We start from the raw sequence: 21,587 nt of genomic DNA, 5'->3' as shown, positions 1-21,587 counted from the left end.
TGGTAAAATGCTTTCAGGGCTTGCTCAAATTCGGGGATTTACATCAACAGGGCTTGTTAAAAAATGTAATGCCAAGCAGTAGTATATTCGGGCTTGTATTCAAAAACTAATTTCGATGACTGATGATATAGAGGATAATAGTTTGTTGAAGTGTAAGATTGCAATATATTTCAACACTGAAACAAACAATTTTCCTTTTTATGATATATGCCTTAAAGGATTTTTAAAACCGTGAAAGGTCATTTTTATTTCACTAAAAATCTCAACCAGAGAGCATAAAATAAACAAAGATCAAAAGTGAAACTTGACATAAAAATGAGTGTCTGTATCAATTTTGGTTAATCTTAGCTAAAGAAAATAAAATACCAGAGTGCCTATCATGAACATTTACCACATCAAACAAATCTTAAGCGTAATAGGTAAGAACTACATATTCTAAGGTACAAAACTTTACCAATCTAAAACAGGTATGGTTATCCTTAGGGCTGTTACTGCCATATCTTTACGGTATAAAATGACAATGAGAGGGGAAAATTTCCACATTTATGATTTATAACATTACTATATATGTAGAATCCTAATTTAATGTGAAGTGTGCTGCCCTAGCATAACATGATTTCAATTTTCTTGTCTTGATATTCTACATTTTGCTCGTGTACTGAGAAAAATAACATTTTGATGTGTTATCTGTCCAAGAGATTTATTATTATGACTTTGGGTTCATATTAATACATTATAATATTTAAGAGTTATTAAAGTCTATAAACTTCTTTAACAGCCCTCATATGTTTATTATCATGCCATTTTATGGATATAAAATCTCTCATGAGCACTTGTACAATTTCAGATCCTGAACGAGATAGCGCAGCATAAGATCAAGATATACGAGTTCCCCGAGTGTGATGATGAAGAGGAAAACAAGATTCAGAAGAAACTTAAGGTACCTACAACAGCCTGGATCAGGGGGTTTTCAGCAAAAATTGGGAATAGACCTGCACATTTCATTTTGGGAAATTCTAACTCGTTAATGCTTCATATTTGGAAAATTTATCAGTGTTTCTTGTGAACGCTTCAAGTTTCTGTATCAAAATTAATGTTAGATTGACAAACTTAACTATTATCAGCACAAACAAATATTCCATGAATTACAATAAACAATAACAAAAAATAATCCTTTTTTCATCTGAAATATGAAGGCTTATCAGCCCATTTGACTCGGTGGATAATAACATCAAATGAACTCAAAGGACCTATGAATATATTGACTTCTATTACAGGACCGGGTACCATTTGCTGTAGTTGGTAGTAACACAGTTACAGAGGCCGGCGGAAAGCGGATCCGGGGTCGACAGTACCCCTGGGGTATCGTGGAGGTGGAAAACCTCGAACATAATGACTTCCTTGCACTCAGGAATATGCTTATCAGGTAAATCATGGTCACATTGGGTATTTTTCTTTCTATGTTAGTTCATTAGTTTGACTTATGAACACTTAATGCTCATAAGCTCTGGTGTTTTCTATTATAAGCTTGCGTGTTCTTCTAAAAAAAAAAATCATTTGTTCCTGTGATATCATTGGTGTGTTTGTCTGCAGGCACCAACTTTTACACTGGCCCCAACTCATAGAACTGTTCAAAGATATTCTAATTAAACATTGTACCCACATTGCTGGAGGCAAAAGGCACAGGTATTGAAAGGCCCATAATTATGGCTTTAATTAGTTTGAGTTATGCCCCCTTTTTGAGTAAGAAACAAAGACGAGTGTTGACATCTGCTTGTGGCGCTATTGAATACATGTAGGAAAACAATGTTTGGTATCAAAACATATCATAATGGATCATTATGAATAAAAAAATCTGCAACAGAAATTACCACTTTCATGAAATCAGTATCACTAACATAGATATGTTAGGATATGTGTCATGACAAGTACTCTCCTCTCATCTTCTTTGTTTTTTAGGACAAGTTCAAATGTACAAAACCTCTATGACTTTGTTTGTTAGGGCAAATTTCAACGTAATTGACCTATTTGTTTGTGTATTGTCAGGAAAATTACTTAAATGAACTTATGATGCTATGTTTGTCAGTTCCAACATTCATAGCTTAATATGTGTCTGTGTATTGTCAGGACAAGCTCCAACATTCATAACTTGTCCGTGTATTGTCAGGACAAGCTCCAAAATTCATAACTTGTCAGTGTATTGTCAGGACAAGCTCCAACATTCATAACTTGTCCGTGTATTGTCAGGACAAGCTCCAACATTCATAGCTTGTCCGTGTATTGTCAGGACAAGCTCCAACATTCAGAAGCACAAGCTCCAACATTCATAACTTGTCCGTGTATTGTCAGCACAAGCTCCAACATTCATAACTTGTCCGTGTATTGTCAGCACAAGCTCCAACATTCATAACTTGTCCGTGTATTGTCAGGACAAGCTTATCTTGTCTGTGTAATGTCAGGACAAGCTCCAACATTCATAACTTGTCTGTGTATTGTCAGGACCCACATGCAGGACCTGAAGGATGTGACAAACAACGTTCACTATGAGAACTTCCGCTACAACAAGCTGGCCCCCGCCAACACCGACGGCAAGATCAAGCCTGGATCACTCACCAAGTATGTGTCACCCTGTTGTTATGACCATTGTGTAGGAGTGGCTTAGTGAAATAGCATACCTTATTTAACTGTACTTTCCACCAAAGTTGCTAAAAAAACTGCCCCTTCGAAATTTGATAGTCCTTTAGGGATGGCAATTCATATTAACTTTCAAGTTAATTTCAGTATCCTGATTATGCATAGTTATGGCTTTAGGGGTCACAATTATCTGTATGTGTGTTTATATATTAGATTCATTTTCTGTATTAGTATTTGCTACTTATAAAAACAAACAAGTAACTTGGAATAGACAAGAAAAAAAGGCCAAATTTATTATGTTAAGATTAAGCAAAAATTAAGATTGTCCATCTACATGTTGAAGGGATGCATACATGCAGCTTAAAGTTATTAAGGAAATCAGCACCTGATAATATCAAGATTAATCAAAATTACAATTCATATGATGTGTAAATCAGATTGCAACCCCATAATAATTTCCTTATTTGTTTAACAAGAGAAAATAGTGAACGTGCATGTAAATTCATGTTCATTTGTTTGTTTAGGTAATCATGTGACTAGTAAACCTCTGCATTGGTTTATTGATTTTGAATATATATTTCTGGGTGGTCGGCATCTTGTCATTAACCCTTCTCCATACTCCAGGGACCCATTGTCACAGATGGCAGAGGAGAAACGGGAACATGACACCAAGATGAAGAAGATGGAGGCTGAGATGGAGCAGGTGTTCGAGATGAAAGTCAAGGAGAAGAAACAGAAACTTAAGGACTCTGAGGCTGATGTAAGTGGGTGAGACGGGGTTGAGTAACATAGAAATATCAGAGAAACTCAAGGATTCTGAGGCTGATGTAAGAGGGTGAGACGGGGTTGAGTAACATAGAAATATCAGAGAAACTCAAGGATTCTGAGGCTGATGTAAGAGGGTGAGACGGGGTTGAGTAACATAGAAATATCAGAGAAACTCAAGGATTCTGAGGCTGATGTAAGTGGGTGAGACGGGGTTGAGAAACATAGAAATATCAGAGAAACTCAAGGATTCTGAGGCTGATGTAAGTGGGTGAGACGGGGTTGAGTAACATAGAAATATCATAGAAACTCAAGGATTCTGAGGCTGATGTAAGTGGGTGAGACGGGGTTGAGAAACATAGAAATATCAGAGAAACTTAAGGACTCTGAGGCTGATGTAAGAGGGTGAGACGGGGTTGAGTAACATAGAAATATCACAGAAACTCAAGGATTCTGAGGCTGATGTAAGAGGGTGATACGGGGTTTGGTAACAGAAATATCACAGAAACTCAAGGACTCTGAGGCTGATGCAAGAGGGTGATACAGGGTTGGGTTTTATAGAAATATCACACAAATTCTAGCACCAAAAAGCTGATAAGTGGGGATATGGGGCTTGGTTATATATAAGAAATCACACAAAATTTGGAAGACTTGGTTTATGTGAGTGTTGGATATAGGATTTCTTCGTTAAGTCATACAGTCAAGTGATAGTGTTGTGTGAAATATATAAGCTTGTCAAATAATATTTGGTTGAAACCATGCTAATGATAAGTCAAAAGTAGAAATATTGAAAATGATATGACATTATTATGAATGTTATATTGCTGCAAGTTAATTTTGGAATGTTGAAGGAGATGAATTTTCATAGGACAGGATGTATTTGTCTGTTACAGCTGCAGAAGCGTTCTGAGCAGATGAAGAAGAGCCTGGAGCAGCAACAGCAGGAGCTGGATGAGAAGTGGAAGAGCTTTGATAAGGAGAAACAAATGTGGGAGGAGTCGACAGGGTACTCAAACTCGCTGGAGAACGTTAAAGAGTGAGTATTTGGGTGGGGCACAGCTAGGGGATAGAAGTGATGTCACACCGGCATGAGAATATCATGTACAAAGTCATGTAACACGCATTTAAGATATATAAAGATGGTCTGTTTTTCATTTAAAAATATATATGTACATGTAGTTTCATAGCACTAGTCTGCAACAACAGTCAAGAGTCTTTAAAAGAACTTATTACCTTGGCTAAAACTAAACGTTAGTTCAAGATATTCTTGTTACACCAGTCCTGTTACGCTATGACATTATACATATATGTAGCAAGCCTCATAACTGGGGCTCATCTAAATGTTGTTTTACTCCTTGACCAATTGAAAGAGGCTAGCTTTGGCATCTGTTCATCCATTTGCAATGCTATTTTCTAAATATTTTGTTTTTTTTTCATAAAGGGAATAAAGCTTATTATCAGGGGATTTAAGATTGAAATGCATTATGGCATGTTGGAGAAACGGTTACCTTTGTTACTTTTATTCTCATGCCTTTACTTGGTGTCTTTGGCTTTTGACACCAAGAGGAAGAGGAATTCACATGTAGAATAGATGTCACAAATAGTATTGTGTGTTTTAGAAAATGGAAACCTATAGATCAACACCCTAGTGGAAGAACTCAATATATGTACATAGAAGTACAGTAAAACATGTTTTAAGTGGCAACCTTTGGGAAAAGGACAAAGTGGCTGCTTAAGACAGGTGGCCACTTAATCCAGGTGGGAATTTTCCACCACTTAAGCTTGTTTAAACATAGGTTGAAGTATATATTGAGTTCTTGCATTAATGGGACATAATATTTAAAATATAAAATCTGTGTTTTTCTGGCTCTAAAGCATCAATTTATAGAGATCCTATTTTATAAATGCATTAAAGATGATTGTTCAAGTCTGATAAAGGAAATTTGTACACTTTGGGCTTGAATCAAGGATGTTTTACTTTTAAGAAAATAAGTGGACTACCGGTACCTGTAGTTTTGTTCAAAATATTTGAGAAAATAGTGTTAGTAAAAAGGAGGAAACTGATCACATGGAACTGGTGTATTGATTGCTTCAAAACAATTCTATTTCTTATTTGTTTACAAGTAACAGTACATTAGGAAGAAAAACGGTACATTTGGAAGAAAAAACATGTCTTTTACATAAAAACTGTATGTAACGGTATAAAGACAAGTGAAATCAACAGTTTATTTTAGTAGTAAAGTCCGCTTTAAATACACTTGATTATATTATACAATGGTAATAAATTTTCAGAAGTAACTGTTGTGTCCAATGTATATCAATAAACATGTGTGTTGTAGTTGATATCTGTGTTTACTCTTTTTCTCTAGCCACAAAGATAAGGGGTAATTCGTTTGTTTTATTTTCCTCGTCACTTATGTAGTGGTATTTTTTGTTTGATTTTTACATTTTGAAATTCTGGTTATTATGAGTTTAGTTCAGCATTTGGGCTTGTATTAGGCTTAACACACTACTTAATCAACTCATTAAGTTATATATGATATTATACTTTAATTTGATGCTTACACATAGAACAATCAATTCAATTCAATACTTTGGCTTAAAACCAGTCAATCTTAATTTGAGTCTTGTAAGTTTGTATGTATTTCAGAAATAATTAAGTGCTTGAATTGAAAAAAAAATATTGCTTAATAAGTTAATACACGTGCCAATTTTTGTAATAATGTTTTGTAAGTTCTCCTGAAAAACAACCCGTATTTACAACTGCTCACCTGGTATGACATGATACAATACTATATCATGTCTTGTCAGCTTTCCATCTACGCACAGGCTTCTAGCAACAGCAAGTTCAAATTGTTATATCTATTAAAAATTAGCCAGTAAATATTAACCATCCATCATTCCAAACCCTGAAAACTAGTAAATATTTCAATAATTTCAAAATGTAGGTTTCATGTATTTCAACTGCACAATAATCTTTTTAAGAATATTTTGAATTTTTTTGTAAATAAATAAATACAGTATTTTTTGGTGTTTAGAGGGTGCTAACATTTGGTGTGATGTAACCAAGAGATATTAATACCTTAGTGTAACCGTGAGGTAGAACATTGTTTTTGTTGTTATATTGATTTGTTTAGTTTCTACCTGTATCTTCTTGCAGTATTGTCGTTATCAGTTATTATTAATACCTATAATTTATGCATGAACGACAAGCGTTTTATAATTGTCAATTTTATCATACGTGATTGTTATATTTCTTTCAGTGCGCACAAAAAAACGAAAAAAGGATTATTCTGAGGGACAAATGGTAGCCAGAGTAACAAGTTTGGTTTCCATTAGGAAATGGATAACAATGGCAGAGAGCAGGCAGCATCCAACCAGACTGGTTCATGTGTTCAAAGAGATCTTTTATAAATATACAAAAAAAATACCGTCTTCGGTTTTCAATTTGCAGATATAAGGTTAACTACAAATACATATAACATTTATTGCTTATGTAAACATGAAGATAATAATAATAATAATAACAGATAGTAATTGTAACGGAATTCAAGCTTCAAAATTAACCATTTATTATAACAACTAAAAAAAATGAAAGTTAAACAGTGTAGCTTAGTCAGGTTTAAGTATAAATGCGGGTTAGTCATTGGACGAGTGTTTCGTGAAATAATAAGTGTGTTATAACATTAAATGGACCAATCAAAGGAGTGCCAAAATCATGAGGCAGATACATGTAATGTTGTAGTTTTGTTTTGTATTGTTTTAATTGATGATGTGTAGATTTTACATTTTCAACTTTCTATCGCACATGTAAAATTCATTGCCTGCGTGTCAGTGAATCCTGAAACATAATTTATGAATAGAATTAACCATGAAAGTTCCCTATGAAACCATGTGGAGGTTGAATATCATTTCTAACCATTCTTCAACACGTGTATCATGTAAGCTGTGGGCATTGACGTTCAAAATGATGTATGCTTAACTCTTCATACTTGTATTACTATGCTCAAAAGCAGGCTTAGAAAACAATTATTCTCATTAAATGTTGTCTTTTCTTTCTTCATGTCAGTTTTATAATGTAACTTCTTGCCTTTGTCATTAAGTATTGTCAGTTTTACATACATGTATAAGTGCTGTTCTTTTAATTTTAACGCTTTTCAAGATGCCAAGAGGTGGCGTTTTGTAAAATTGTAGTTCCTTAGGCAACTTTATGTTATAACAATGTCGGTAGGATTTGTAGCTGGTATAAATTTGAGTGGTTTGAAATTGAATGACTGTCATAAAATATTATTCCGCATGTGTTAATTCTATATTTTGTTAATTCTCCCAGAATGAGTTAGACAGTGAAACAGGGTAAATAAACTGCTCATTTATTTACTAAACTCATTTAAATTGACAATGTTGTTATTAGGATCAATTTTTCTGTACCATAAGGCAACTATTAATAAATAGTATGTTGGGGGTTTCCCCTCCCATATTTTAGGTGTGGTAGATAGGTAATAAGTTTGGGGGCCAGGCTGGGGGGAGGGGGTGTCTTTTCTACCCAAACCCACGACTCCCTATTTTAAAATGGAATCAAAAGTTATGACCCCCTGAGTGGCTAAACAAATAATTGGGTTGCGGGTATTTTTTTTGTTGTTTTGGGGTGCCGAATTAACTATTTATAAATGTGGCCTTTTTGTCAGCAATTGTTGTAGTGTTTCCTATAATAAAAGAGCACGGTTGAGATTTGTGGTTAGAGTGTAAGGAAATAATCTGGAATTTGGACATTGCTTTTTTAAACTGATAAAAACAATCAGGAAGCAAATGTGTTCAAAAGTTCAAGAAATCTAATCATGGAATACAGACTTTATACAGTTAACCCTTTTCAGACATATACATGGACAATTCAACATAATTAGCCCTTTTCGGACATATACATGGACAATTCAACATAATTCGCCCTTTTCGGACATATACATGGACAATTCAACATAATTAGCCCTTTTCGGACATATACATGGACAATTCAACATAATTAGCCCTTTTCGGACATATACATGGACAATTCAACATAATTAGCCCTTTTCAGACATATACATGGACAATTCAACATAATTAGCCCTTTTCGGACATATACATGGACAATTCAACATAATTAGCCCTTTTCGGACATATACATGGACATTCAATTGTTGTTTACATGTAACAGATGTATTATCTTCTTCCAAGTATTTAAACATGTTTGAATGATCATTGTGCGGATGAAACATACCCTTCTTCTGTTCCTGACGTTTTCGCAGCAGTGTTTTCTGTCAGCTGTTTATTTGTAGGACATTGTTGATAACTTAGTTTTAAGTAGTAAAATGCCAAGCATCATATTTAATGGAAGTAAATAATGTATATTTATTTTTCATACTATAGTAAACCCCTTACTTATAATAATCTTGAACTTATTATATATTTTGTCAATACCTGCTAGTGCAATACAACCATATAACCTTATATAGCCATTGTATATTTGTATCTCGACATTAATGCCTTCTAAGTCTGATAAACAAATCAGGTTTACGTAATGTTATCCTAAAACGCCTGTCTATATGTCATAGTAAACTATTGTTTCCATTGTACAATTTCTTAGAACATAATTACATGGCAATGTCTTCCATAATGTTTCACTTCATGTGATGTTATTTCTACGACATCAAAAATTATTGACTTCAAATAAGTGATTAGAGATTTTTTCGTCTAAGGATAAAATTGTTGATTCTTTTTCATTGTTCATTTGGGATGGAATGGAAACTTTATTTTGTAGCTTGTGTTGTATATGTATCGGTATTGTGGTATTATAACAATGTCATTCAAAACCATGATCATCATTAAATATTCTCCATTTTCATCATGATCAAATAATCATTGTAATTTTAAGTGTATTCATTTATTCATTGATAATTTTTATACATTTAATAAAACAGATAAAACTGTGTCGAGTTTTTGTTTTTTAGCTTACCTGGGTTTCGAGAAAAACAGTTATAGTGATAGCCTTGTTGACGCCGTCAGTGACATTGTGGAAAACTTGAACCATTCCCCATAACTAAAACAATAATATAAGATATTCACACTAGACTTGGATTACATGTTGAAAGAGACAGAATGTCCACCTGTTCCATGGCCCATAACTCTGACCATAATATGTTTACAGTTATTCTCCCTTGGGATTTAAATAATCAACAGTTCAGTGGAATATTGGCATCAGGTTGGTGTGCCCAAGTTGAATGGTATATGCTATAGAAGCCATACTGTTACAGAGAATCTGAATAAAACTATTTATTTATACAAGTTTATTACAAGTTTATTTCTCTTTTCCCAGAAGGTCATAGACTAATGTGGTACAATTTGCAAAATATATGATATGGCAAACGTGCATCAATATTAAGTTGACATGATCTCATACATGCATTACGGTAGCACATTTTACATAGGAGATAAAGACTTTTTCGACTCCATATTTGAACAAGTGTTTGGATGAGGTATTGCTAGATAATTCATTGCTAACATGTTATTTTATGATGAATGCCCCTTTAATGAAACTAAATCTTGAGCAATGAATTGAATTGAAACTTCTATGTAGAACATGGCAGACGGGAGATAACCCTGACCTACATGTACGGAACAAAAAAAAACATTGAATGTGACCTTTTTTTAATTCCATGCATAGATATTTACAATTCGTTACCTGCATCAGGGCATGTTAAAAAAGAAATGTACCCATTTCTAGGCAGCGTCCGTAGGTAATCAATAATATAATGAACACTACAGGGACACGCCCTGAGTAGTCACAAGTTCAAATATAAGTACTGTTTATAGGCACATGGTAATGGCCCAAACGGCACTGCACGAGTCACAAACGGACCACACGCATCATAACACCTTTCCCGATAAATGTGATTCCTGCTTTAGAACGGTGAATTTAATCCCAGTTTATTGGGGGTCTAACTTTAGTTTATATGATAAACACATAGTATTACATGTAGGCTTTTAAAACAGTGATATACGTTAGCATTTTAAAATACATGTATGAACTAAATGGAACACGATCTGCTATTATACTTTTAGTCATTGCAGAAAGGGGAACATTAGCAACGGTGTTGTTGCAGTTGCACAAAAACACACTTGTAAGCACGATGTCTTCAAGATACATATATACGTAATTAAAGACGAATATTCCGTTATAAAACTTTTGAATGAGGCAGCTACATGTATATGTATTCCAGTTCTCGGTGTTCTGTATCCGCATTTCAAGAAATCGAAACTCAATTATAAGCGCTTCCATTATAGATAACTAGATATTATAGTGATCATATGATAATTTCAAGACAGCTCCTCTGAGGCTTACGTTCATGCACATAAAACATACAAGTGGTCACATTTTTCACGAATAGTATTTTCCAGTATAGGCTCATCCCTTAATCGAAAAGCTCAAAATACCAGCGACGATAACATGCTTAACAATATAACTACAAGTTCATGTATAAGCCGATGCCCAATTTTTTGCTCTCCGATTTACAATCTTTTCTCAAATGACTTGCTCACAAGTGTGTGCTTATGAAGATATGGCATTATAATGTCACTTTCAGTGGTCAAGTGACAGAAACAGTTCCCGTGGAAAAAAGAACAACATTCTACTTGGTTTAAAGATTCCGACTTTTGGAGTGGAAATGTGAAAATCTAATTAGCTTTCAGGACGAGCAAGTAACTTTTTTTCAAATATATAAAACTCATTTAAAAAAAAAAATGCAATTAAGTACAGTCATTTGAAGGTGTAAAGTCATAGTATTGAAAATGCTCGAAGACGGATCTCCGCAGACGAGGAAAATGTTCAAATATAAAGGCCAATTTCGAATAGAACAATCAAACGCCGTCAAACTGAAATTGATGGAATGACTGAATTGAGCAATCGGTCACTATATATGCTGACTATTAGGAAGGCAAAATTTGAACCATGAACAACAATTAAGTTGTGCAGGGTCTCGGCCCTCAAAGAGCATCTTTAATTATAGGCCATTTCAAGATTGACTGCACCAAGCATAATATTGATTTAAAATATAGTCAAGAAATTGAAAAGGCTGTCATCGATGTGACCAATGGCTACCAAAGTCACACGCATGCACGTACTATTAAATTAGCGGTACCTTTAATACCCTGGCAGTTTTCATCATTACATGATAATAGATCGATTATCTATTCATAACCGGACATCTTCACATGGATCGATTTAACGATTTAGACTGTCGGAATGGGTATAACTGAAGCATTCTGAATAATAATTTTAACATGATTTTGTATTACACATCGATTAAGTTATAAAATGCATGTAGCATTATTAAGTAATTATCTGTTAAAGTTAAACGATTGCCTGCTCCGCGCTAGTAAAACAGTTGACTGCTACGAAGAACCCGGATATTGTCATTAGCAACACAACAAGCAAAATGGCGGATACAGAAAGTGTTGATACTCACGATACAAGTAATGAGGCTGGAGAAGACCCGCTACAGGACTTAACAGACGAACAATTATTCCAACTTGTAGAAGACACAATGTAAGTTAGTTTCATCGCAAAATTTAGTAAACTTTTGAGCCCATTTTGCTTATTTCTATGTGCCCGTGACGTGATTTTACAAATGTTTACATTTTTCTATAAATTGTATTGATTTTAGTAAATTCTGAATAAGAGATTTGTAGTTTAACAGTACTGTTAAATGTTTATGAAATTGTTTATCTTGTTGGAAATGAGAAAAAGTTGGCTGTACAATATCTATAATCTATTGCTCATTAGTCAAAAATATTGTATTAAAAATTAAATAATACCTTAATTTAGGTACAATGCATTGAACTATTGAAATAAGCCTTGATTCTGATCTTATTTCTTAAGGCAAGAAATCTTATATAACTGGCCCTTTCCAGCAAGCTGACCCTAAGAAGTTTAAACCTTATCTTTGACAATTTTACTTGTCCTGGGCTTTACCTTTGATCAAGTGCACAGGTTATCATGAAGATTAATTTGTTTTAAAGGCGACAACCTTACCTAAAATCAATCCATAATGAAGTGTTGTGAATTGTCATAGTTCTTGAACTTCAATGTTATAGTGATAAGGAAAATTGAACATAAACGGTAGTCTGAGATACATTTCTGTCATGAAGACGTTGAGATACAGTAGATATGAAAGTTTACCTTTTACGCCACTGGAGAATGTGGCTACCAGATCCAGGATCCTAGTGCTTCATTACATTTGTAGCACATATGGTCCTTATCAAAGGCCGGGACAGTTTGGTTCTCAGAAATTCATTCATTTGAACCCCTTTGTTTCTTGAATGCTCACTATTTTGTCAATTTTCAGCCGAGCAAATGAAGTGCTTGCCACAGAAACCCACATGTTTGAAAAATACCTGGAGAGGGTTGAACCCAAGGACATGGGTGGGGTCACCCCCGGGACTGGCGCTACACCCTCTCAATCATCACAGGACCTCGTCCGCAGGGTGGACAGGAAAAGGTCAAAGTCACGCAGCAGCAATATTGACAAATCACTCCGCCTCTCAGCAGAACAAAAATGTGACATTGCACAAAGAGAGATTGAAGAACTGAGAGAAGAAATTGATAAACTGAAGGAAGAGTCAGAAAATGTCCTGGATTTATACAAGGTATGCCCCTGCTTCAGATAACTTCTCATGTATATATCATGTATTGATTGGTAATTTAATGAATTTACTGGTAATTTAATAATATTTTTGAAGTGTTTTTTCATGATTAATGTAAGCTGCACTTAATTAACCATCTAAAAGTACAGTATTGTAAATATGTCATGTCGATGAACCGCAAAGCAAAGTTGTTTATATAAATCATAGACTGAAGAAAACTTATTTTGTTTTGAGCCACAGTGAATCAAAACAGTGGCAGGCAACTTCTGAAAATATATTTTGAGTTATTTGAACAGCACTCTGTAGTTTGTCATCAACATTTCTGTACCTGATTGTTTTAGTTATTTCAAACTCTGTTGTATAATTTCAGCAAATCTTCTTTACAATTTTGGTTGACATTTTAGGCAATTATGGAGGAGGCTGATTTAAGGCTTGCAGAGACAAAGAAAGAGTCCTACGAGTTTGACAGGGATATAATGAAGGGATCGGATAAATCCAACCAGGGGAAAGTTGTTGCAGAGAAAATTGTCAGATACTTTGAGGACAGACTTCGATCAAGAGTAATTTAATAATTATTCCTAAATATTAGTTACTTGTTCATCACATATAAGTATGTTGTTTGTTTTGCATTAATCTGTGAGTTTACATGCATGGATGGTTAAATAACAGAGTAACATGCATTCATATACATGTTAAGATATAAATGCTATGGTTCATGTGTTATGAATCCTGACTGAATAATTTCTATTCACACACACACAGTCTCACAGTTTATCTATATGTGGTACTGTAATGTTTCTTGTTTTTCTTCATTTTGAATTCTTAACTTTATTTCAGGATACTTTGATAGAAAAACTGCGCTTGAAAAATTCAACTCTGAAGGTTCAGAAAAAGAAGCTTCATTTGCAATTAAAACAGGTACCAGTAAATTCATCTTTAAATGACAAGATATTAGCATATATTAGTTTTTGAAGGTAAATAAAAAGAAATCATTTTAAGACATAAGAATCAATTTTACAATATATTTTTATACACATTAAAAAAGCTTCAGTCCGTATCTTAATAAGGAACCTGATTAACATATTTACCTTTAAGAGATCAAATGAGTCAATCAACTTAAAGAGTGAAAGGGCTTTTTGGTAAAGGTGTCTCACTCGACCAAAGGTGTCTGACTTCTCTGACTTCATATAGGTAGTGAATTTGGCCCACCACAGGTACATTCTTATGGCCTCATTAAAATGACACTGGTTCTGGTTTCTAACCAAGAAACAGACTCAAGCGTGTTCTATGTCCACTAACATTGGTCTTAACAATCAAGTTAAAATATATTAGTATTAAATGAACAATAACGTAATTCTCTTTGTTGTGTGTATAGAAAGAGGAGATGGGTGAGGTTTTACATGAGGTGGACTTTAACCAGCTGCGTATTGAGAACCAGCAGTACCTGGAGAAGATTGATGAGCGAAACCAGGATCTTCTCCGCCTCAAACAGATGACGGGTAGCACTACACAGGTCCTCAACTCCTACAAGGTAAGGCTATGGGTAGATACTGGTACAGGTGAGGGAGCGTATTATAAGATGTATGGGGCAGGTAGTAGCTTAGTTCTGGTTGTTCTTTTGATTTGTTACTTGAAGGCAAAATACTTATCAAGTTTATGTGCTCATAGGGAAGAAGTTGCCCATTTGCTTAGTGTATACTCTATACCATTGTTGTAAATACTGATCACGATGAAGGTAAACGGCAATGAAATATGTTAAAATACTTAAAGTGATTTGTTTATCATCCCTTGTTTGATCCTAAGACTGATCACTCACTCTTTTTAGGTAATGACACAAATTTAGATCAATCTAGTGTATGTAAGTTATTAACCATTTCTGCATGTCTACTGAATGTCTTCTATACAGTTCCAAGATGTGCAAGTTATAGGTACTGTACCTACAAACTGAGTGATTGAAATTATACATGAGCACTTCAGTACGAGTGTTACAGTATATAATTTCAACCACCAAAAAGAGTGACTTTTCTGATATGTTCCATTAGGTCAAGGACAGTATTCAAAACAAGCATGTGATTAAAGTTGATAGCATTGTATTTATCCACAGGCTCGTTGTTGAATGGTAAGCCTTGTTACTTCTCTGATGTGAGAGTAAATGCAAAGATAAACAGAAAGAAAACACTCTCAAACCTGGTACAAAACTTTGTTTTATTAGTGTCAGCTGCAACACATATACCTGTGGTTTATTATGCTGAAAGTTGCTATGTGTTTCAGAAAAAGCTGTCCACCCTGACCATGGAGTCTGAGAGACTCAAGTCAGAGATCACATCACGTAATGATCTGCTCACACGAATAGATTCAGAGACCACTGTAGTGGAAGAGGTAATATACTGTCTAAAATATTCATGTATTGATATATTTATTTTGTGGTTCAGTTGGTCCAGTGGTTACCGGTATTAAAGTAAAGATGGGTTTAAGATTGTTGGAGAAAACAGCCTGTTTATTTCCTCACATAATGAAGTACAACTGGTTTATTTACAGAATAAAGATTTAAGTAAGGTCCTTATCAGGCTTATCTGATGAAAAAACATGATTTAAGTATGAAAAACCTTTATGAAATGTATTTCAATTCATTAACACTAATATGAAGTAAATTATCAATAGCTGCATAATTTGTCATGTTATTATTACAACATTTTCTAATGGTTCATACTCCTACTTTTTGATATTAATTGAAACTTTCATTCACCAAACCATCCTGTGTATGTATAGGAGAGGGCAAAAGCCGAGCGTCGAAACAAAAAGCTCCGTCAGCAGTTGGCGGACTACCGCGTGCCAGAGGTGATGGAGTATGTATCAGAGAAGGCCGACCTGTATGAATTGCAGAAGAAAGTCAAGAGCTGGGAGAGGAAGGTTGATATTGCAGAGGTAGGTGTCGTCTCACAGGGGTGAAATGTAAACATGTTGATCATCACATACATTTTTTTGCGGCGTTCTTGACTATAATTTCTGGTGTTTTAAAATTGTGTTTGAATCCATCTATGCCTTTTTTCAATGGATTTTGAGTATTCTTTTTCACTAATGTTATTGTTAACTTGCTTAAGAAGAAGTCATTCAACTTTATCCATTTTTAAAAGATTTTTGTTCTCTTTCTTTGTGTATTTTTTTGCATTCTTTCTTTTTATTCTGTATTTTTCCATCTTGTCCAATTTTCTCTAACCTACTTTTCTCACTGTCTATTTTTTCTTCCCACAACCATCTATCCATCGGAATACCTAGAAACTGCAAGTGATACTTGTGGAGAAGTTCAGCAGCCTGAGAGGGTGGGGGAGTTGGGAGGGAGGGGATGGGCAGGGCCAGACAAACAGAGGAAGGGGAAACTGGGAGTGGCGTGCTCGTCTCAGAACAACATACTCATGTAGTTCTTGAACCGTAGAAAGCAGAAATGGTTCTCGTAGTTATTTTGGGGGAAAAAACATGAACACATTCAGGTTTTTAGCCAAAGAGTTATAGAATAGATCTGCAGCCTGCTCTTTTTAGTAGCATCCCTCTGCCCTCAAGAGACCACCCTTAATTCTGCCTTTTCGGAATTGAATGCTTTGGATAATCAAATATTTCCTTTGTTTTGTTTAAAAGATTATTGTATGATTATAAATACATACAAAGTTAACATTAATATGGCAGTTGAAACTTAAATACAATGTGCCCTTTTCACCCTGTCCCTTTACTGCAGCACCCTGTCCCTTTCCTGCAGCACCCTGTCCCTTTCCTGCAGCACCCTGTCCCTTTCCTGCAGCACCCTGTCTCATTTCTGCAGCACCCTGTCCCTTTCCTGCAGCACCCTGTCCCTTTTCTGCATCACCCTGTCCCTTCCCTGCAGCACCTTGTCCCTTTTCTGCAGCACCCTGTCCCTTCCCTGCAGCACCCTGTCCCATTTCTGCAGCACCCTGTCCCTTTCCTGCAGCACCCTGTCCCTTTCCTGCAGCACCCTGTCTCATTTCTGCAGCACCCTGTCCCTTTCCTGCAGCACCCTGTCTCATTTCTGCAGCACCCTGTCCCTTTCCTGAAGCACCCTGTCTCATTTCTGCAGCACCCTGTCCCTTTCCTGCAGCACCCTGTCTCATTTCTGCAGCACCCTGTCCCTTTCCTGCAGCACCCTGTCTCTTTCCTGCAGCACCCTGTCCCTTTCCTGCAGCACCCTGTCTCATTTCTGCAGCACCCTGTCCCTTTCCTGCAGCACCCTGTCTCATTTCTGAAGCACCCTGTCGCTTTCCTGCAGCACCCTGTCTCATTTCTGAAGCACCCTGTCGCTTTCCTGCAGCACCCTGTCTCATTTCTGTAGTAACCTGCTCTTTTAAAAACCTGACTTAAACTGTAACGCTGAAGGTACCTTTGACCTGGGTGCCACAATTGTATTGGCTGTCAAATGAAACGTTCGGCCGATTGTTCAGAGCTTTGTTAAAGTTAACAACATAATCAACTACAATATTGTTAACTTTGAAGGGTGAAAATTCATGATATGATCATATCAACTGTTAAAAAAGTCTCTACCGACCCTTTTTAAAATACTTCAGATCCCAAATGTATCCATGAAAGTTTCAGAGGAGTAAAGATTTAAAAAGTAACAATGGTGTTGATAACAACTTTGTTAACTTTTATAATTTTCTGAACAAAGGGCCCATTGATGTCATATTTTTTCTTACATCATATTTTCCAGACCCATTTCTGCTTCTTACAAGTCTCTATATAAACTACTCAGCCTTAACAGTTGCTGGTCTTTTTATTTATATATTGTTCACTATAACTTAAATTATGAGAATTGTAATGTTTTATGAAGTTAAATCATCAAAGGAATCAATTATCAGGTTTTTTATTCAGAAATTACACCTATTTTAGAAAAAAGGAACACATCTTTAATTGGTGCCAAATAATAATGTAATGTTTTTTCCTATAACCAGCAATATCAAAAACAGTAAAAGTACTTTCAATCCTTATGAATATTGTCAAAGAAATCCAAAACAAATCTTACATATAATCTTACTGTTGGTAGAAAAAAAAGCATTTTTGTTACTCTTACTTGTTTTAAAGGCTCATTTACAGACTGAAATTTTAATATCTGGCCCCAATATCAGAAAATACTCAAGTCAAATATCTCAATCTCACTCTCAACTCAATTTACCACATGAAAGCATAGCATGATTCAAAATGTTTATATATTTTTTGAAAACATATTTTCTCATAGATTGTGTTGATAAAAACAATTTTTTTATCATTTAAAGAAATCTAATATAAGAGCAAAAAATACACCTGAGTTATTGTTAAAAAACAATGAACTGTAGTCAAATACTTTTTTGGCTGTAGAATATTTTTCCCTCGGAATGTTGACCAAAGGCGTTAATCAAGATAGAATGTGCTTTTAAAAGGTGCAACACATATATTTTTAACAACTTTTGATGCTATATGGTAAAATGAGTTGAGACTGAGATTAAGATTTGACATAAGTATTTTTCATGAAATTGGGTAATAGCCTCAGTGACATCCATCTAGACTATTTTCATGAAACTTAGTACACAGTAACAATACGCACACGGGTAGCAAGACCCATAAATCTATCTGTAATAATACTTTAATAATGTCCTGAAATTGACTTTAAAATTCATGCCTCAATATCACATACATACTTATGTCATGTTCTTGTGTATTTTGTCAGATGGCGCTGCGAACTCACAGAAAGACATGGCAACAGCTGAAGACAAGCCACCAAAAGGCCAACCAGTATTTCATGATGGAAGCCCACTAGGCCGCAACAAACGGCGAAGGCAGATGTAATATGTACTTGTGATCTGTATGTAAATATATGTGTAATTGGAACAATTTTTGGAAACTGACTTACTTGTTTTGTGGAATATATTTACTAGTGTGTCTTGATTTTGATGTTTCTGTGAATATCTAAAAGGAAAGAATTAAGAATGAAGACAAAATAAAAGGAATATAAAATTTAATTTAGTTTTTTTAACCTTTGTATATTATGTTACTACATAATAATTTGCATCCGATTACCAGATTTTCGGCTAAGAGTTTGGATTAAGGTAGGATTTTTTCGCGCTTGGAATGAATTGAACTACAATTATAATAATTATGTAAATAACTTATTTTCATTATTGAACAATCTAAAAATCTTGTAATGTGATCCCTATATGCTGTGTATAGTGATTGTAAAGATTTATTATGCATTTGTTTTAATCTGTTACACTGTTATAATATATTTCATTTTATACCAACAATTTCATGTGTATTTATAACTTATATTGCATGCAAATGTTGTATTCTCATTGTAAGAAAGAGATGGATATTTATAGGTGATGTAATTAAATATATATATTTGATCATTGATTCCTCAATGGAACACATTGTGATATTTGGAACACTGCATGGTATTGTTTTTATGCATTCATAAGAGTGAATGAATAAAACTAAGATGTTTGTTCATTATGAGTTTATGACCACGCCTATTGACTGCATTAAGGCTAGACCCCGCCATGGCGCCATCACAAATATTGACATGAGGTACATGTGTAGAATTGGCAGCAATGCCCAGTCCCATCTCGGTATAATCATAGTTGAAGTGACAGAGCGAAATACAAGAAGATCGGGGTGCGAAGACACCTCTTGGTTCTGTAACATGCCCTGTGTAAAGCACCAATACATTAGATATACCCTTCCTGGGGTTATGCCAGTACTTGCAATTCTGAAGTTCCCACTTCTACCCTTGTAATGCTCCAGGTATGGGATATACGCCATTTAACGTCTTCCGGTACGACGGACCCGCGTATCAACCCTTCGACTTTTCATACCGTAATGTCCGTGACCCCAATACATTGGGTTGTATACAGTACTTTCAACTCAGAATTTCCCAGTTCCACCTCTGTAATGCCCCCAGGCAAGGGATAGACGCCATTTTAACGTTTATCGGTTTGACGCACCCGCGGATTAACCCCGCAACTTTCCGTACCTGAAGCAAATGCTCAACTTCTAGTATATCGGGGCAGTAAAACACTTAAGATCAATTTCTGTGTAGTTTTTAGTTAATACTTATTTCTCTTAGCTCGATCGTGACAAAAGCTGATTGCTTACAGAAACACTCCGTTCCCTTAGTAGAGACCGGAACTGTTGTCCATTTCGAGTGGTCAAGAGAAAGTACCCCTGGCGGAGCTCAAACCCACGACCTGTTTTGTTGTTTATATGAGTTTATCAAGGTCTGTCCGCGCCCATTGGTTGCATTATGGCTTGACCCCGCCGTGACGCCATCACGACTTAATTTGTGTTTAAATGCCATAAGTGACATGAGATAGAAGTGACGGCAATTCGCAGTCAAATCCATACATTGGAAGACTAGAAGAAACAGAGTGAGATAAAAGAGATCCGGGTGCGATACCCTAGCTCTTTGCGAAGAGACCTCATGGTTCTTTAACGTGCTCGGTGTAAACCACCGATACACGGGATACAACTTTCCTGGGTTGAACCAGTACTGAGTATACCACTTTTCCAAGTACTACCCTTTAGATGCCGAGCGCCAGGCAAGGGAGCTACTTGTACCAACTTTTAACGTCTTTCGGTATGACGCGGTCCGGGATTGAACCCACGACCTCCAGCTTTGTAGGCGGACGCCTTAACCACTAGGCCTCGGAGACGGTACCCGTGCCTCTTTAGTGGTAGGATTTTATATGGAAATCTTCAAGCTCTTCATCGATTTGCCAATGTATATTCAAACAATATTATTATTAAGCAATCGAATTGTTTAAATGTGGGTACTGGTCGAATGAAAATCAGTGGATAAGTGCTCAGTTCTATAACATTGAAAGACCAACGGAATCGATGGCGCGATATTTCTTTGTCTCATTCTCGCATTTTTTCCGTATGACTAGCACAAGCAGGACTAGGGGTGCGGTGCACCCGGTGCCACCCCATCCCATATCATCATCAAATATTCTTTTTTATTTCAATTTAGGAGAAAAAAGTAATAAATTACGCCCCCTTTGCAACAGTTCGAATTTTTTTTTTAATTTTCTATGGGGAGTACCCTTAACAATCCGTGGCCAGAATTTAAACAAAAACAATCTATTCTAAGGGAGGGGTGACGCCCTTAAGTTACGCCCCCTCTTACATCAATTCCTGGACCCGCCCCTGTCATAATTTGAACCTATTCCAGCCTGCTAATTTTCCAGTCAGCTAGAAATACACCAGATATTTATCCACTGGCAAGTCTTGAAATTATTACAATATAATAGATAAACCGTGACTGACAAACATGCGCGAAATTCAGAAACGAATGAACAGCGGCTGTGTATAACACAATACATGATGAACTTAATATGGGATGGATCCCTAATTAAGAAGATAAAGCAATCAGACATAAAACTGACAATTTAGGTCAGAATGACGTTGTCATAAATACTGTCCTCCGCTTATTAAAGTGACTCGCTCATGGTTTGTAAAATGCACTTTTTTTTAAATAC

The 21,587-nt window shown here is 35.5% G+C and overlaps 2 protein-coding genes across 9 annotated transcripts in view; both read left to right on the top strand.

Annotated features, from left to right (window-relative positions):
• Positions 1 to 9,362, top strand: part of LOC128242723 (septin-7-like) — a 49,769-nt gene extending 40,407 nt beyond the window's left edge. For 7 of the 8 annotated variants that reach the window (XM_052959986.1, XM_052959985.1, XM_052959981.1 and 4 more), the window contains 7 exons: positions 848 to 940; positions 1,278 to 1,426; positions 2,500 to 2,616; positions 3,259 to 3,394; positions 4,293 to 4,435; positions 5,769 to 5,783; positions 6,663 to 9,362. In XM_052959986.1, the coding sequence (XP_052815946.1) occupies positions 848 to 940; positions 1,278 to 1,426; positions 2,500 to 2,616; positions 3,259 to 3,394; positions 4,293 to 4,435; positions 5,769 to 5,783; positions 6,663 to 6,696 (687 nt within the window). In that variant the 3' untranslated portion in view covers positions 6,697 to 9,362. The remainder of the gene's footprint in view (positions 1 to 847; positions 941 to 1,277; positions 1,427 to 2,499; positions 2,617 to 3,258; positions 3,395 to 4,292; positions 4,436 to 5,768; positions 5,784 to 6,662) is intronic. The other variant, XM_052959982.1, reaches the window with a different exon arrangement.
• Positions 9,363 to 11,840: 2,478 nt separating this feature from the next.
• Positions 11,841 to 19,560, top strand: LOC128243719 (coiled-coil domain-containing protein 113-like). The gene is made up of 8 exons (XM_052961640.1): positions 11,841 to 11,977; positions 12,777 to 13,077; positions 13,479 to 13,634; positions 13,912 to 13,992; positions 14,450 to 14,605; positions 15,346 to 15,453; positions 15,844 to 15,999; positions 18,782 to 19,560. The coding sequence occupies exons 1-8, from the start codon at positions 11,868 to 11,870 to the stop codon at positions 18,869 to 18,871; spliced, it is 1,158 nt and encodes a 385-aa protein (XP_052817600.1). The 5' UTR covers positions 11,841 to 11,867; the 3' UTR covers positions 18,872 to 19,560.
• The last annotated feature ends 2,027 nt before the right edge of the window (positions 19,561 to 21,587 follow it).

The sequence above is a fragment of the Mya arenaria genome, chromosome 8 (genome assembly GCF_026914265.1).
Source record: "Mya arenaria isolate MELC-2E11 chromosome 8, ASM2691426v1".
NCBI lineage: Eukaryota > Metazoa > Mollusca > Bivalvia > Myida > Myidae > Mya > Mya arenaria.
This window is presented reverse-complemented; position numbering and strand designations above follow the sequence as displayed.